The 13,151-nt window shown below is 41.4% G+C and overlaps 1 protein-coding gene across 4 annotated transcripts in view; it reads right to left on the bottom strand.

Moving 5' to 3' along the window:
- PCSK5 (proprotein convertase subtilisin/kexin type 5) overlaps positions 1 to 13,151 on the bottom strand; it is a 264,705-nt gene that overhangs the window by 175,360 nt on the left and 76,194 nt on the right. For all 4 annotated transcript variants that reach the window (XR_004420644.2, XM_033084735.2, XM_033084736.2 and 1 more), the window contains exons 4-5: positions 6,489 to 6,632; positions 3,550 to 3,626 (exon numbers count right to left, since the gene is read on the bottom strand). Coding sequence is in view for 3 of the 4 variants with exons in the window: in XM_033084735.2 (XP_032940626.1) it covers positions 3,550 to 3,626; positions 6,489 to 6,632 (221 nt within the window). In the remaining variant the exon portion in view is untranslated. The remainder of the gene's footprint in view (positions 1 to 3,549; positions 3,627 to 6,488; positions 6,633 to 13,151) is intronic.

The following is a 13,151-nucleotide window of genomic DNA, read 5'->3' on the forward strand; positions in this document are numbered from 1 at the left end:
TGTTTTCTTTACCTTGCCAAGATCTGACAGTGGAATGTTGGGAGCACCCCTCTATGAGACACTGAAATGGGAAAAAAGAGAATTGAAAAAGATACTCCCTGATGTGGGTGGTAGCCAAACTTGGGGAGGGGAAGAGTGGTCAGTTGAGAGAATAACAGAGTATTATGGTCCTGCAACTTGGGCACAGGATGGGATTTGGGGTTATTAGACTCCAGTGTACCTGCTAAATAGGCTAATAAGGCTGCAGGCAGTGGTGGAAATAGCGTCCAATTACACTTCAGATGCTCTCGAGTTATTGGCTAAACAGCACTCCCAGATGCGAGTTTTCGTATATCAAAAAAGAATAGCCCTGGACTACTTGTTAGCCGAGAAAGGAGGGGTTTGTAGTAAGTTTAATGAATCCGAATGTTGTGTGGAAATTGACTATAGAGAAACTATAAGGGATCTTGCTACAGAGATAAAAAGGGTGGCACATGTCCCTGTCCAAAAGTGGAATTCTATTCTCCAGGCATCTTGGTGGGAACAGTTGTTCTTGGGAGCATGGTGGAAAAAGGTTGTGTTCTTTATCCTGTGATCAGTAGCTGGAGTCATCTTCCAACCATGCTTGATACTTTGTTTCATCAGATTAATACACTCAGTAGCGCAGGGCATGCAAATAGCTGCTATGCCCATGGACCCAGAATTTAAATCTGGGAGAGTGAATGGCAAGGCATCCAAATTGCTGAAGTTGGGAGAACAGGAGGTAGATACTAGTGCAGTAGAGGCACTTGCAAAATTTGAAGAGCAAATGGGGAAAAATAAACGCCCTTACATAGATTATCGAGAAGAGTCAATAGAGGAATGGGATAGCAGTGATGAGTCTGAAGAAAACTGAGAGGGGAACACGAATTAATTTGGTTATATAGAAGGGGAGGGATTGTGATATATGTTATAATTCGTGTTTATATAAAAGGTTGTACGAAATAAAATAAAAGAAGAAGAACCTCTCAAACACCAAGCACCCGAGGCCATAGACAACGGCCGTAATTAGCATATCAACAGACCTAGCCCAGTGATCTCCGCAACGGACTGGAAGAGATCATCGATAAAATACCTGCCTAAGTACCAATCACCTCCGATGACTCCCATAAGGGAGAAGACAGCACTTCATTACACATCAATATGGAGCAGACACAGCCTTCATCAGCATGCAGGAAGGACTTTTGTCCAGGGCAGCTCCAGAAAAGGATTTAATTTAAATATGAGAATCCGCAGCAGAAACAAAGGAAACTCTCGCCTCAGGCCAGAAAAAACTGTATAAAGTTGGACTCTCTGAGACGGCAGGGTGTGAATACAGGGGGAGCTGATGCAATAGAGGTCAGATCAGCGTGTGTGTCCACCCAGTGCCGACCCCGGGCTTGGCGCTGTCGTGTTTTCGTTTGTGGCTTCCCAGGACCGTATTTTCGGTCGCAAAAATAAAAATTGCTGTTTTGCTATTTAATTCGACTTGATTCGGTTATTATCTATAACACCCTGCCTTTATGAAAGTTTTGACCAGGAGAGGATTGTCCCATCATAGTATGATCCAAGGTTGCTCCAACTTGTTCCTGCAGTTAAATCAATGTTAAGTGTTGCAGCTGACTTCCAGCTTTCAACTGCTGCATTCTTCTGGACAAAATTTGTTTGTAAGACAGAAACAACACAACCACCAAAGCATTTTAGCTGTGTAAAACAAGGTTTCAACCTTTGTAGTTTCTTTTCTGCAGGCAGAGAGTATTAGATGCTTTCCACAATTAAAAAAACAAAACAATAAAAACAACCCAAACCTCAAGAAAACAAAATGCAGAGTAAACATATTGACAAGTAGGATTCTCCTTTCTTCAAATGATGCAACTTCACAGAAAGATGTTTCTTTCTGTCAAGTACCTAGCTAAGAAAATGTTACCAACATAATCTGCCCTCAAATATCCATCGAGTAGAAAGGTGGCCCACTTCCTGATGTGAGGCAGCCTTCCTGATTTTCCCCAAGTCTTTACAAAGAGTAGAGTTGGAATAAGAAATATCAGTAGGCAGAACTCTGAAGGGGAGATATTTACAGTAATTTCACGAATACAAGCCACACCGTTTTGACCAAAATTTTGCTCCCATACCAGAAATGCAGCTAATACTCAGGAGCGGCTAATATGTGAATAATTTTCTGACATTTTAAACCCTGGAAGCACAAACCAAGTCAGTGCAAACTGCAAAGTCAAGCTCCTGCTAGTAAAACCCGGCTTTTACGCAGTTGTTACAAATTGGTTACTCTGTTGCGCGGCAGGTGGAGCTGCTCCCTGCAGGCAGCACAGGGGGTGGGGAAGGCGGGGCAGCTCTCTCCTGCTGGCCCCGCGGCTCAGGGGAAGTAGGGGCTCTCTCCTGCTTAGCCCTGCAGCTCGGTGGAAGCAGGGGCTCTCTCCTGCTTGGCCCCACGGCTCGGGGGAAGGAGGGGCTCTCTCCTGCTTAGCCCTGCAGCTCGGGAGAAGCAGGGGCTCTCTCCTGCTTGGCCCCACAGCTCGGAGGAAGCAGGGGCTCTCTCCTGCTTGGCCCCGCAGCTCGGGGGAAGCAGGGGTTCTCTCCTGCTGGCCCGGCAGCTCGGGGGAAGGCGGGGCAACTCTCTCCTGCTGGCCCAGCGGCTCGGGGGGCTCCCGTCCCTGCATGCTGCCACCGCAGGAGCAGACAGGCTACAACCCCGCCTCCCATCGGTGCCGCAGGTGCCGGCAGGCTCTGTGCAACCCCTGCCGCCACGGGGCAGCGCCAAGCTGGGCCACCCAGCCCTGTTGGCAGCCCCGAGCCCTCAAGGCCCAAGCTGAGCCAGTAAACCCCTCCCTGCCGTGGTTCTGTTACTATTTGGCAACTTTGTCGCACGTGGGTCCTTGCTGCGAACGAACAGAGCGGTTTACACTCAGGCGCGGCTTATTTATGGACAAAAAACAAAATGTTTACCAACACCCGGCGATGCGGCTTATACTCAGTGTGGCTTGTATTCGTGAATTTACTGTAATTCATCAAGATATCTCCAACTAATCATGTGACACAGATATAACCTGCCAGAAATCCCACTTCTGTATTCTATCAAACTCCAAAAGAAAAATCTCCATCACTTTAAAAAGCATCATTGGAGGGGCAAAACAAGCAACAACGTCCATGGACCTGCCTACTTCAATAAAAAATTCATAGTTCAAGACGGTCAGAAACTAGGACAGTTGCAACACATAATAACCCCCTAATAATTCAATGAAATTATGTTTAAGGAAAGCAAGTAATCCCATATATTCTGCCTCCCAAAGGGATTGAAAATGGTTCACTTCACATGCCCAGAACTGTCAAACTAATTTTTACTTTTCAGATAGTTTTAAATGCTTTCAAAGAATCATATGTATGCATAGAAAAGACAAAAATACGTATTTCACAAAGATTTCAATGCAAATCTTTGTGTTTTATGAGGAATCAACTTTTGTAGAGTTTCATAGACGAACAGGTACTTTCTACCTGATGGCTCAGATTGAAAATGTCAAAGGTGTCATAATGCCTTACTTGTTCTCGTTGCTGGCATCATATCGAGGCATAGGGTCGAAATCATTTCCATTTACATCAAAACTGGCCTGTGAATCCTGTATCCAACAAAAGAAAGAAAAGTTGCTATTTAATTAGCAGTTGATTCACATGGTCTATACATTTGTTAGCAGTGTGATATATGTTATAAAGTAATTTGTGTTTTATGAAAGATGAATCATGCTTGTATAAATAAAGGAATTAAGAAAGAAACTTTAGGAACACTGAGCCGAGGGGAGGAAGGATTGCTTCATAGAATTCCAGTGCTGCAGCAGCTAACAAAGCTGCAATTAGCAAGTTAATAGAACCAGCCCCAATGGAGGTGACTCCTTATGAAGCAGTCCAGGAAACTCCCCTGCCACGAGTATTCAATAAGCACCATCAATCAAGATAAGCAGGGTCTTCAAGAAAACTACATCTCAATATCCAGTTCCCATAAACCAAAATCAGCACACATCAAAATTCATCGCTGCCCAGAAATGGTTTTGTCCAGTTCACTGCAGAGAAAGGAGACTATATGAATATGGGAATCCACGACAGGAAAAGAGGACATTTGCTCCAGGCTAGAAAAACAGTATAAAAATAGGACTGACCAGGACGGCATTTGCAAACACAGGGGATTCCGATGTGATAGAGGTTAGATCAGTGTGTGTGTTCACCCAGCGCCGATTCCGGGCTCGGTGCTGTCCTTTTTGATTGTGGCTATTGAGGACTGTATTTCAGTTGCAAAAAAATAAAAATTGTTTCTTAAATCTTTTTATTTGGCTTGATTCATTTATTATCTATAATAGCAGTTTCTTAAAAGTAAGTAATTAGGCTAACTAATACTCCTGTGGTTTTATGGTGACTATCTTTCAGGAAAGCATTATATATGGGAATTATATATTTTATTTTAATTTTGGGAAGCAGAGAATGATAAAAAATGCTCTGAAAGGAAAGGAAATAGAAAACTTCATTTAACTAGAAGATTATTTCTCTTCTAAGAACCGTTTGGTAGTTAAGAGAAGTCATTCTCAAAAATGGGGTTTTGCTGAAAGTTTTAAGATTCAAAAATTTATCTGCATGACTATAACTGAAATTTCAGCCATTGTTTCAAGAAATAAGAATAATATAATTCACTTAAGAATATTGTTATAAAAATACATCTTGAAAAACAACACAAACTGCTTCCCCATTTCCTTGGGAGTATAACTGTTTCAAATATCTACAAGATACCTGTCTTTTTGTTCCATATTTATCATGGTTCTTACAGCGGAAAATAGTTCATAGAGTGAACAGTGCTGGTTTGTATGGCTCTCATTAATTGATGCAGTAGTATGTGGTGTGTTGACATGGCAAGCAGCAATATTTAAACTTGTTTGTTCAAAAACAGTTACACATCCAATTCAAATCCTATTTGAAGCCCCATCACCTATAATCTGAAATGTAGAAGGCATTTGTGGTCAAACCAGCAATGTGTATTACTTGTGAATTTGGGGAATTCCTGGTTGGTGTGAGGAATGGGAGAGAGGAGTGGTAAGGATAGAAATAGTTGCTTTAAATTCAGTGGTAGGACAGTAGTGGAATGAGGTGACATGATGCAATCTGGGTCATTCACTGAGGAGGTAACATTATATCTGTTTTATTTAATTAATTTAAGATATTAAAGTGAAAGATGTGCCATATACTAGGGTCAAATGTACACTGACAAATTGCTTCCCACTTGTGTTTTCACATCCTCCAAGCTGAGTTCCACACTAACATAAGGAAGGATACATATGTAAATATGGCTAATTTAAACTGTGGACATGATTGTAGTTTTTGATGGGTCGTTAAAGATGTCTTTGCCATGATCTCTTAATGCTCTATCAAGAAGATAAACTTGCTGGCAAAAAAGTCTGTGTTTTGGGCTTTTTAACAAGATTTACATTTGTAATGGGAATGAAAGTAGATGCATGCCTTGCACTGGTCATCTTCACCAGCCCGGTTCAATCCAAAGATATTTGTTTCTTTTATTACCCTGTGTAGAAGTACATCTTGCACACTTTATTTCAGACAAATCACAAGTTCCTCACAGATGCATTCAACTAATGCCTACTTCCAAAAGACAGGACAAATCACTCCAGTAAAATGTGGTCCTGATGCTCTGAGCAGCTTCAAACTCCGACACCAACACCAACACAGGAAGCAGCCCACTAGAGAAGAAGACTGTCCTTATGTTATCGGCCTCCAAGACAGACGAAATCAGTCATCTAAACGTGGTGAACCACAAGCAAACAAAAACCTTCTGAGGCAATGTGAGACACAGTATATAGAAAACAATGGATGCATCTTTATCAGAAGTTGTGAGGGGCCTCAGTTGAATTAAGAGATTTACTAGAAGGAATATTCTAGAACTGAATATTCTGCACCTGTTTTTGACTGAGTGAAAGGTCATATACTTTTCCTCTCGTATTGTTTCTAGCAGTATGATAAATAGTTTTAAAAATTAATGCATGGAAGGATTACTGTAAAATTACTGTATTTGAGAAAAGCTTCTGTCTCACTGACAAAATGTATTGGCCAAATATGGAATTCAGTTGCATATGCTAACTGAAAAGCACTGTGTTCCATTTCTAAGTTCAGGGAGTGTGAAGATATTCAATAAAAAAATTGCAGAAGAGACAAAAAATATCCAGTAATTGGTTCTGATCCTTCAGAAATTCAGGACTCAGCTACAAGAGGCATCCAGATATTAAATGTCTTCAGATGAAACACAGTGTTAACTAAAACAATACACACTATCAAAAACTGTTTTCCTTCCCCCCATTGATGTTAATGTTTGAGGAAACACTTGTATGGTTCTTCCTCCTTCCATCCTCTCTTTCTCCAACTTTCTAGAAGCAACATGTTAATTTTGAGTAATAAGAAAGCAGGAAATCTGGACTCTTGTGGGTACTCACATAATTCTGCATCAAGTCTGGGTGGTTTCTTTCAATGCCGTCATCAAGGATGGTGACCACAACATTCTTTCCAGTGTAACCTCTCTTCCAAGCACCTACTATATTCATATCTGATTGGCAATGGTGGGTGTTGTCACTGCAGTGCTGGGGAGAGAAGAGGAGATAAAGACTTGTATATTGGAGAGTTGTATATTACTGAAAAGTGAGGGATTGAGATACTATCGTACTTACATTGACATTACTATTTAAAATCACACATGAACATAATGATTTGAATAGGAGCTATACAACATCAACACCTTGATTAGACAGAAAACAATTAAAAGAGAAACACAAATTCTATAAAAATTGCTAGTCTCATTTCTCTTTCTGATAACTCTTCATGCTAAGCAATACAAAAGGGAAGCATTCAGCTGTACTGAATTTGAAATATTTGATTTTTTTTTTCCAAAAAAGTAAACCATATGTGGATACAAGTAGACTGAAATGGTCATGGAAAAAAAACCACCTTGGTCTTTAGAGCTTACATGCTGTGTACAATTTCTTGACAGAATGTTTGGAAACTAATCAAGATTCATTTCTATCTATAAAAGAAGGCTTTTGGCAGGTTTTGTGCAGTATCAGGAGGACCTGCAGCTAAGAACCTGTAATGAAAACACCACCCTGAAAAACTTGAATCTTAGGGGGTTGGATGAATTGTAGATAGTGTTGATTGACAGCAGCCTGGGGTACAGCTTTCAGAGCAACCAAGTCCAGTATGACGGAAAAAGAAAGTTTTGTGTACATTAAAGCTGAAAGCCTCTTCCTAGATACAAATGCACCCAGTTCATGTGAAGAAATCTGACTTGCCATGGCAATGAGACATGACCCTCAGGTATTTGTAATGCCCCATTAGCCACTCTCTAATCCACACGCACAGCCCTCCCCTGTGAAATTAGTTCAATAGACCTCTCTCATGAGTACCGGTTTCCTGCAGCTCCGCCAGGCTCAGACAGAGCAACAAGCAAAAAGAGAAAAAACAGGGGGTACAGGAAAGGGTAAAAGCAAAAGGTGGAAGGAAGGAAAAAAGAAATTTAGGAAGAAATTTGTATCATAACAACAGCATCTGTAGAGCATGCTCCATCTCAATCCCTGCCCCCACCACCTCATGTCCCCACTTCATGTCTTGTCACTCTACAACTTTTAAGGAGTAAATAGATTTGGAGGGGTGCAGTCCACCTTAGTCTCCTCCAGTCAGCACACTGAAGAACCATTAGCAATCCTATGTTCAAACTGATTTCTAATAAATCATAATATTCCTCCTCCTCCTTTTTCTCCAGTTTACCAGATGATTTAAGAGTGGTCATCTATTATTATACATAATATTAAGTCTTTCTCAGAGTCTTTCCACTGTGCCCACAAATATCTGTCTCTGTCTATCCATCCCCACACAAAAGACTTCAGGGACCAGTTCCAAGGAATGTGTAGCTTTTGTTCTCTGTATTGCTTGGAAATACTCATGTTGCTGGCTTTACAAAATTAATTACAGTATAAACTTGCTGTCTGAATGTAATGGTTGTACACATGAGGGTTTCTAATGTACAAACAACATGGTTAAACAAATTTAATGTTTCCAGATACATCTATCTATTTCAAAATGTTACTAAATTAAACGGCAGAAAATACCCACAAAAGTTTTTAATATCATCCTCCACATTTTCTGATGCAAAGACAAAGAGACAGGAAGGTGGAACCACCAGCCTTTAGCCAAAGGGTAAACCCTTTTAGCCACACGGTAAACCCAAGAGTGAGCTACAATGAGCAATCAGGATTCCTGGCTCTAGCCTCCAGTCAGATTTACTGGACCATTATACTGTGCCTTTATCCCTATTTTTGAAATACCAAATGACCCTCTGCTGCTTTGCTTAATGTCTTGTCTTCTCCTCCTAGGGGATGAGCTTGTTATTTTGCTTTCATGCTAGCCAAACCACACAGGTTGAGCAAGCATATGGGTATTTTAATCCTCATTTCTTTGCAAGCTCTTTGGACCTCTGCCAGAAGGTCACCAGTAGTTCCCTTAATGAGTCCATTGCCCTCACTTGCCATGCTTGAATATTTGCTTTTGTGGTGGTGACTCAAGGGGCCCTTGCTACATGCATGGAGACAACTCTGAAAGACATCTCTTGCCTTCCTGTGGGCTCTGATGATTCTCTCGAGACAGATCAGGTCAAATTGATTAACAAAAGGTAAAGCAGTCTGTGAGTGCACTTGTAACTTTAGTACACAGCATATGTTGACATACAGATACCAAATGTAAAGGCAGCAAAGAAGCATCCAAATGGAGTAGTTCAACAGCACATGAAGTGTTCAGTTATTATCAATAAAATAAAAAACAACTTCTCATGTCCTATTTAAAAGAGCATGTTTTTTTCTCTCTACTCCCTTTTGTCTTATATTCAATTATTTATCCATGTGTTTTTTAATCTTTGCACTGTTTCTAGCCTTTTTCTTCTGCTCCAGTACCGTCTTTTACCATGAAACCATCATCCATAGCCTGGAGAATACCATCAAAAGGAATAAACAAACTCTCTCCAGTTATTTGGAGTAATTTTACTGAGATTAAAGGGCATTCAAAGGATGCCATTTTTCTTTGGATTGTTTAATTTGAAAATGTTAATGATACAATCAATTGTATTTAAAAGAAACCATGTACAAGGTGGAAAAACTTCTGAAGTACACATAGAAGACGGAGAGCAATTGCATGAAAAATGTCAAATATTGAACTTCTCCCATACTTGAAATTCAACATTAACATAAAAAGACAAAATATATCTTATTCTAGATATATCTTTGATACCTTTGGACAGACATTTTGGAAGCCTGCCTTTTTCACAATTAACAGACACAAGACTAGAAAGATTATTTGAAGTTTGTCTGTTGCAGTCAGCATCAGACACGGGTATGGATTCTCATGCTTATTTTGTGAAATGTCTCTAAAAACTACCTTATGGTCATTATCATTATCTTAATGTGTCTGCTTGACTAATTTTTGTAGTTGGAGTCTTGGTATATCCAGTTAGGGATCAGAAACAAAACTGAACAGTTAAACTGAAATATCAAGACCATATCAATGATCGAAATATTTTGGAATTACAGAGATGAAGATCAAATTCCAAGAACAGTAACTGTAAAATTATGTTCTGTCTTGCTTAGCAATGCCTATTAGTCTACAAAAACAGAGTAGAAACAGAAGTTTCTAATTCTGTGACATGCAGTTTTGCAGAAATGGCAGATTGTGCCCTCTGTAAGCCTTCATTGCACTGGTTTCTTGTAGTTTTTGAGCTACAAGGAATTATTTGGCAAGTCTTCTTTTACAGAGATACAGAGAAACACAACATAATAATCAGAATGACACAATTTTGAATACCAATTGTCAGTTAGACAAGTCCTGGATCTCATTTAGTGTAAAAATACCTTCTGATCACAGGAAAGCTCTGAAATACTAGACCCCAGTCAGGGATTAGAAAAGATAGACTTTGGGTACTGAGAACAACAGCAGCTACAACAGCAAAGTCTGCTTTCCTCAGAGTAGTAGTGAAATAGTCTTTGGCATAGACAGGAGCAACAATACTAGAGTCATGTTCTTTGCATCAGAGGGTTTTGTCAGCTACTAACCTGCAAGCATGGAGAGGACAGAAGTTGCACAAGATTGGTCGTAGAGGAAGGACAGTCAAGGACCTATGGTTTGACCTTGTTTAACACAAGCAGTGAAAAAAGGGACACACAGGGCTGATTCTGACATTCTGTGGAGTTTAAAAAGTGACTATCTCCCTCTTCTGTGAAGGTAATGAAATGTGGGGCATTTGGCACTCCTAGCTTGGTCCAGGAAAATGCACAGGCAGCAAAGGTCATAAGTTTTTTTTTGAGAGGAGACATTCTAATGCTACATTCAGCTTTCTGAGGTACATGTCTGTGCAGTGTTTTAGGTTAAAACTTGCCAATTATTCTCTCTTTTCCCGGGAAAAAAAAAAAAAAAGGAGAAATAATGTACAGTAAATTCACGAATACAAGCCGCACTGACTATAAGCCGCATCTCTGGGTGTTGGCAAATATTTTGGTTTTTGTCCATAGATAAGCCGCACACGAATATAAGCCGCTCTGTCGTTCGCAGCGAGGACCCGCGTGCAATTATTAACAGAACGGCGGGAGGGCGGGGTTTACTGGCTGAGCTAAGGCTGTGCAGGCTCGGCCCGCTAGGGGCCGCTGACGGGGCCAGGTGGTCCAGCACGGTGCTGCAGCTCGGGGCCGGCCGCCGCTGCCCCTGGGCTCGGTCACCCCGGGTCGGCGCTGCCCTGCGGTGGCAGGCAGGGACGGAGCTTCCCCTGCTCCTACGGCAGCGGCGGCGGGCGGGGACGGAGTTTCCCCGCTCCTGCCGCGGCGGCGGCGGGCGGGGACAAAGCACCCCGTCGGCTCCCCAAGCCGCGGCAATGGCTGCGCGGGGCTCCCGTCGGCTCCCCGGGCCGCAGCAATGGCGGCGCGCGCTTCCCCCCCCCTCCCGGGCCGCAGCAATGGCGGCGCCGGCTTCCTCCCCCTCCCCGGGCCGCGGTAGGGGCGGCCCGGGTCCCCCCCCCACTCCCTCGGCCGCGGTAGGGCCGGCCCGGGTCCCCCCTCTCCTCCCCGAGCTGCAGCAATGGCGGCGCCGGGCCCCCCCCCGTCTCTCCCCTGGGCTGTGGCAGAGGAGGAAAGAGAGCTCTCCCGCCTCTCTCCCCGCCCCCCGTTCTGCCTACACGGAGCCAGGCTCCACCCGCGGTGCAACAAAGTAGCAATTTGTAACAATCGCAAAATGCCGACTTTGCAGCTGCTCGGCTCAGCACTCTGGCAGGCACTTCTGAGGTTGTATTAGCCGCTCCTGATTATTAGCCGCATTTCCGGTTTAGGAGCAAAATCTTAGTCAAATTGGTGCGGCTTGTATTCGTGAAATTACTGTATTTTTATTACACTTTTCAGGTGATCCAATTTTAAAGGGGAATGAAAGAAGCAAGCAAGGTAGTAATCAAGAGAGTTGGCAAGCTAGAGTCCTTATTAAAATGGGCATACAACAATGTGATCTACTGAAATGACTTTTTGGCTTCTCCAAGAAGCCAAGAGTAAGTACTTGAAAGCTATATTTTCTAAACAGACTATTAAAATAATGTTTCTTTTATAAAGTATTTCTCACCATTTTTGGTTATTTTATCTCCAAAAAAATTACCAATGAAGAATTTCTAGAAGGAGGAATACTTGCAGATCTTTATTTTTATTTTGTATACAAAAAGTATTTCCTTCTGAGTTATATCTTTAAATAATTTCTGATTGTTGCTGCACACTATATTTTTAAGATCTAGCAGGAGCAGGCAGATAATATAGAGTCTGATTAATCCCAAATACAAGATTTATTCTGCATAAAGTATCCAACTTCTGGGGTCATGCTTTGCTGAATTGCTACTCTTTTTAAAATCTGTACCTGTATCAAGAGAAATATTTCAAGAGTGCAGCATATTAAATATTTAATTCCAATTTATTGCTTGTGCAGCTTCAGAGAGGTTAGTTAATTTATTTTAGAGATTAATTTGGTTCTTACATTTCACCGATTCATTAACAAAGAATACACTTAGAGGCCAATAAAACAACCACAAACATACTTTATTTTTTGCCTCTTTAAGCAATGAAGAAGAACAAAAAATCAGTATGAAAGGGCTTCTTATAACTTACAAATCTATATATATGGGTTTTTGCAGTGAAAAACAAGGAGTTCATAAAAGTTATTTTTTTGGCTGTGATCAAACTGCTATTCTTAATAAAAATAGAGTAATTCATACTGTGTTAAATTTGTGTTCAAAAGAAGTTAATTGCTTTTTCATCACAGGTACTTTTTAAAATCAGTACTTGAGTTTTCTCTGTAAATTGTGTGCTGGCTTAAAGAGGAATTAATTTAGGGAAGCCCTTTACGTCCATTTCACACAGGCTGATGACAGTGCACCCTTTTTAGGAGTGGGAAGCTCCTCTACTTCTAGATCTTCAGACAGCGAAGTTTCTCTCCCAGCTGCAACTGCCCTAACATCTCCTCCTACATGGCTCCTGCCTGTCTCCTATCTCCAATAGGACATCTGCCACTGTTCTGGCAGTCCTGTTGCTTTCCCACATGGTGGCAACAGGAGAGGTTCTTTCAAGGCCAAGAAAGAAAAGTAGCTAAAAACACCTTATGATTATTGCACATGCTCTGCCATCTCCACTAAGAGGCAAATATGAAAAGTTCAATTTAAAAACTTTTTAAAACCAGTGTGAGAGGTTCACTAGAATATAATAATAAATAACAACTACAGCTACAACAACAACGATGATAACAAATGGCATATTAGACCTGGTGCATCTTGTATATCTTTGCATCGCTGCTCATGTGCTGAAAGGTATGTGTCAGTGTATGGGTTCTCCCTGGGAAGCACAGGAGAAATATAAGAACAGCATGCAGAACATTTTGGGCAGAGAGAGAGGAAAAAAAACCAAAACAATTTCCTGGGATTACTGCCAAAAAATGCCAGAAGGAAAGATGCATGCCCTGAAATGTATGTCTCTACGTGGCCATATTATCTCAAGATCACTGTAATGACTTACTGCTGTTGCTGTTACTATTGATACCATTAATAG

The sequence above is a fragment of the Catharus ustulatus genome, chromosome Z (genome assembly GCF_009819885.2).
Source record: "Catharus ustulatus isolate bCatUst1 chromosome Z, bCatUst1.pri.v2, whole genome shotgun sequence".
In the NCBI taxonomy this organism is placed as follows: domain Eukaryota; kingdom Metazoa; phylum Chordata; class Aves; order Passeriformes; family Turdidae; genus Catharus; species Catharus ustulatus.